The 4,484-nt window shown below is 35.6% G+C and overlaps 1 protein-coding gene across 1 annotated transcript; it reads left to right on the plus strand.

The window, feature by feature from the left end:
- The first annotated feature begins 1,077 nt into the window (after positions 1-1,077).
- LOC115232780 (protein OPI10 homolog) lies at positions 1,078-3,194 on the plus strand. The gene is made up of 3 exons (XM_029802881.1): positions 1,078-1,214; positions 1,966-2,095; positions 2,211-3,194. The coding sequence occupies exons 1-3, from the start codon at positions 1,185-1,187 to the stop codon at positions 2,639-2,641; spliced, it is 591 nt and encodes a 196-aa protein (XP_029658741.1). The 5' UTR covers positions 1,078-1,184; the 3' UTR covers positions 2,642-3,194.
- The last annotated feature ends 1,290 nt before the right edge of the window (positions 3,195-4,484 follow it).

Genomic DNA, 4,484 nt, shown 5'->3' on the forward strand with positions numbered 1-4,484 from the left:
GTAACTTTTCCCCTAGGGCGGAAAAGTGAAAAATTTTGCCATTGATTTCAATGCTAATATTTTTCACTTTTCACGTTCTCGCCTTAGAGAAAAAGTTACATGATCGGTACCCAGATACGGGCTTAACGCAAAACAAGAGCAAAACCAATCACAAGCGTTCTGCAATTTTCGTTACGCTCGCGATTGGTTCCGCTCTCGTTCCGCGTTAGGCCGGATTCACACCTTGGCCGAAAAGCAGAAAGCAGAAAAGCAGAAGCTAATCAGAACTCGTGCTAGAAAAGCAGAAACCAATCAGAACTCGCGCTGAAAATTAACAGTACATCTTGCTTTTTTAGCGCAAGTTCTGATTGGCCTCCGCTTTTCTGCTTTCTGTTTTTCTGCCAAGGTGTGAATCCGGCCTTATGCTATTCCGCTGCATGGGTTTGCATTGGCCGCGTTCAGCAGAGAAAGCGCTCAGTTATCGTCTTGTCAACACTCGACGTTGATTCGTTAGTTCTAAAAGTAAGAACCAATCACATTCGATTGCTACTAAGCGGTTTTTTCTGCTGAACGCGGCCATTTGCACCCATATGAGTTAGCAGTCTAGTAATATATAGAAATCTGTGGGCAGTACGCTTCGTCCAGATATTTTTTACATCCATGGCAGAAACGATTCAACAGAGTTGGTATCATAGAGCTCTGTTACACAGCACCCTTAGGGCCAATTTCACCACTACTCGGTTAGATTAACCGACGGTTAAAATTAGCAGGGTTCCAACTGAAATGATAAGAATGCTTGGTTTTGCTATTCCCCTTCCATTTATATATGTTCTAAGAATTGGCCCTTAATCGGGTTTAATAACATCCGTAGTTGTGAAACTGGCCAATCACAGCTATTTCTCTGAAGAATGGAATGACTGTGATTGGCCAGCCTTAGAACTACGATAGCGCTACAGTAGCGCTACTGTAGCGGTGTCTAATGCCCGTATCAGACTACGCATTGAAGATTGAGATTGAAGATTGAAATTTGACCAATCAAAATAAAGAAATTTTAGTCCTTTTTGTTCTGATTAGTCAAATTCCAATCTTTAATCTTCATGGTATAAACATTCGGTAATGTGTCTGGAGTAATTTTCTAGATTGTTCATGTGGGACGTTTGGAAGTTTGGTGGAACACGATAGAACAATCTAGATGCATCGCAAAAATGCTCGGTATAATCGTGGCTGGGCGACTTGTAAGTGTAACTCTTTTGATGTGTCATATCTTATTAATCGCATTTATTAATCGCTAGTGTGTCATAGTTATTCAGATTGTATGTGATGCGAAAAAAGAAGTGTAGTTTTATTATTCTTAGAATAAAACCCTACTTTATCATATTTAATTTTATTATCACATTTTACTTGTCGTAATCGTATAGCGATTTATGAAACACTTATTTTTTATCGAATTTCAAAAAAATTTCTGTCATGAGTAAATTTTATAAACACGAAATTATAAATAAAAAATGATAAGGTATATACAATTGCATAAAAGTGCTTGTATACATGTATTAAAATTAATAAATAAATGAATTAAAGTTAACTGATTTTTCATTCATTCTCTATCGATTGATCTTATGTAAATAGAAATTAATTGCAAATTCGATTATATGTACCATTGTGCACACGCTAAGTATTCTCACTCAGTTTTTTAAATATTTGGTTGATATTGAAACCGATACAGAAAATTGTGCGCTTAGTGCATTCACTAAAAGACAAATCTTAGTTAACTTTAAATGACATTTATATAGGAATAGAGAAAAGGTATGCAATATTTGATATTATAAAAATATGGTTCTTTTTATTACCCGTCTTTTCATTTTTGTTATAATCATATTAAATTTATTATTGTATTTATTCATTTTTGAAACTTATATTAATATTAAATATGCAATAAGGCATTTTGTTTTATTTAATAATAGTAAAAATATATGACTTGTTTTTCAGGTTCAAACTGACTTCCAACAAGTTGGGGAGAATCAATTCTTAATTACTGTGCCAGATGCTGACAATATAAATCATATAGTAGTCTTTCTCATTGGCACTATACCTTTTCCAGATGGTATGGGAGGCGCAGGTAAAATAACGTGCAACAAGCAATATTTTTTATATAGTTTATAAAGATATTAAATTTTTCCATGTATTTAAAGTTATACTAGAAATTGATCATTAATATGACAAACTATTCACAGTGTATTTCAGTTGGCCGGATGCAAATGCGCCACCCAACTGGCAATTTCTTGGATATATTTCCAATGCCAAACCATCAGCCATCTTCAAAATATCGAATCTGAAGAAAAATCACGAGTTCGAGAATAGCAACGTGGGAATTTTCGGGATCGGTAAGATTTCGCACGTCGCGCAGATTGGCGTATCGGTGGAACCGCTGGCGATAATCGAGCAGCAAGCAGCTACCGTTGCTGCCACCACTACCAACAATTTTGCAGAATTCGTGCAGAAAATGCTGACGAGTTTTGTGAATTATGTGACTAGTTTCACAGTGACGCAAGCACAAATGACGCCAAATCCCACAGAGAACTTTGTACCCTTATCCACATTACAAAACTGGTACGAAACTTTTGAGAGACGGTTACAGCAGAATCCGAATTTCTGGAAGTCGTGATTATGAAAATTGCGTATAATAGAGCTTTAGACTCTTTGTCAATATATATATACACACATGCAAATACTTTACTAATGATAGTCAAGCATGACTCTAGTGTTTCAATATTATTGTAAAATATATTGAATTATCAATATGAATAAAAGTGAATTTATCACTTTTATATTGTTGTCAATAAATAACTATGAGTTCACATAAAAAGGCAGGTTTCTATATTGATATATATGTTTAAGATTTCTTGATATCTTCAATATATGTATCTCGGAAGGAACGTATTAGAATAGTGTTGCTATATTTAGATGTATCCTACTATTTACTTACTTTTGCCTGTTTTTCTACCAATATTTAAATTTAATCGTTCATAAACTTGTAGGATATCAAAATTCAAAAATTTCTGTTATATACATGATAATTATATTACATTGAAAATTTTGATATCCTGCAACTTAATCAACGATTAAGTTTAAATCGCATTAGTAAAACAGTATTTATGATTTATTCTTAAGAATAATAAGAAAAAAATTAATAAAATACATATGATGTAAGTTTTATTCTATATGTGTATTATAATTTACTCGACGAAAAATCTTTTTACATTTCTATTCTCGCAAAAATGATATTTTTTATTGACAAATGGAATCTTAAAATTAACTATCATCGGAGAGAATTTAGAACATATATAAATAGAAGAGGAATAGCAGGCTGAAATGTGTCCGGAGGAAGTGAGAAAGAAAATCCATCGTAGTTGCCTCTCTCTTGTGAGTAACTGCTCGAAAGTGCGCATGCGCACCATTTGCTACACATTAAGGGCCACCGCACAAGCTTTTCCGTAATGCATTACGTTACGTTAAGTACTGATTCTAAACCTAAACAAAATCGTAACGTAGTATGCTTTTGTTACGTGGAATAAGCTATCCCATTCTTTGGTTGTCGCCACTATTTCGCCGGGAGAGAGGTGCGTTTGGATTTTAGCATCTCTTTCTAGTATTACCTGTGTTACGTCTCGACAATGCTCTTTTCTTACTATACCTTAGTTAGTGAGAAAAGGATAGCTCTCTATTTTTATAGGGCAACCTGCTTCCACCGGCTATACCCCAGAGACGCCGAGAGCTAGGACTGATCTGGTGGATTCTAGGGGAATGACGTTAGGCACGGAACTAACCTTTACTAGAGTAATTTTACTGGGTGTTAGATATAGGAATATACGCATGCGCAAATATTCATGTGTGATTCAATACGTGTAACGCGTCGTACACTAGCGTCACGTATATCCATTTTACGCTGCCTGGAACTACATGGCCACATCCACTTTCGGAGCCGATAAAACCGATAAAACATTCATGTCCGTGCTACATCCACTTTTCGATTTTGGTTCATATCCGTGCTACATCCACTTTTCGATGCTGGTAGTACACTGATCGTTTGACAAAGAGAGATGATGCGCTGTCTTTGTCTCTCTTTCATCGCGTATGTGTGTAGCGTCCGTGAAGGCACACACCGACACGTTGAGCACACGGATGCGATTGTTGGGAGATAATGTCAGACAAGGAGCGACAATCGCGTGCTATCCTTGTTCCTCTAGCGTATCGCTTACGGCCGAAATACGGCCTGAAAATGCTTTCTGGCCTCTCGTGACAGCAGTAATGCAACAAGGCTAATAAGCGCCCACTTTATAAGAATTTTATACTTGCGTATATACATATGTAGATATATATGTTTAGATTATAGTTAAAATTGTATCTGCAATTAAATATTGTATGATGATCAATAATACTAGGATAATAGATAACAAAGTGAATAAATACAAAATACGTCAGACGGATGCCTGCTAGACTTGATGATT

This window comes from Formica exsecta, unplaced genomic scaffold (genome assembly GCF_003651465.1).
Source record: "Formica exsecta isolate Colony F162 unplaced genomic scaffold, ASM365146v1 scaffold1014, whole genome shotgun sequence".
NCBI classification, from domain to species: domain Eukaryota; kingdom Metazoa; phylum Arthropoda; class Insecta; order Hymenoptera; family Formicidae; genus Formica; species Formica exsecta.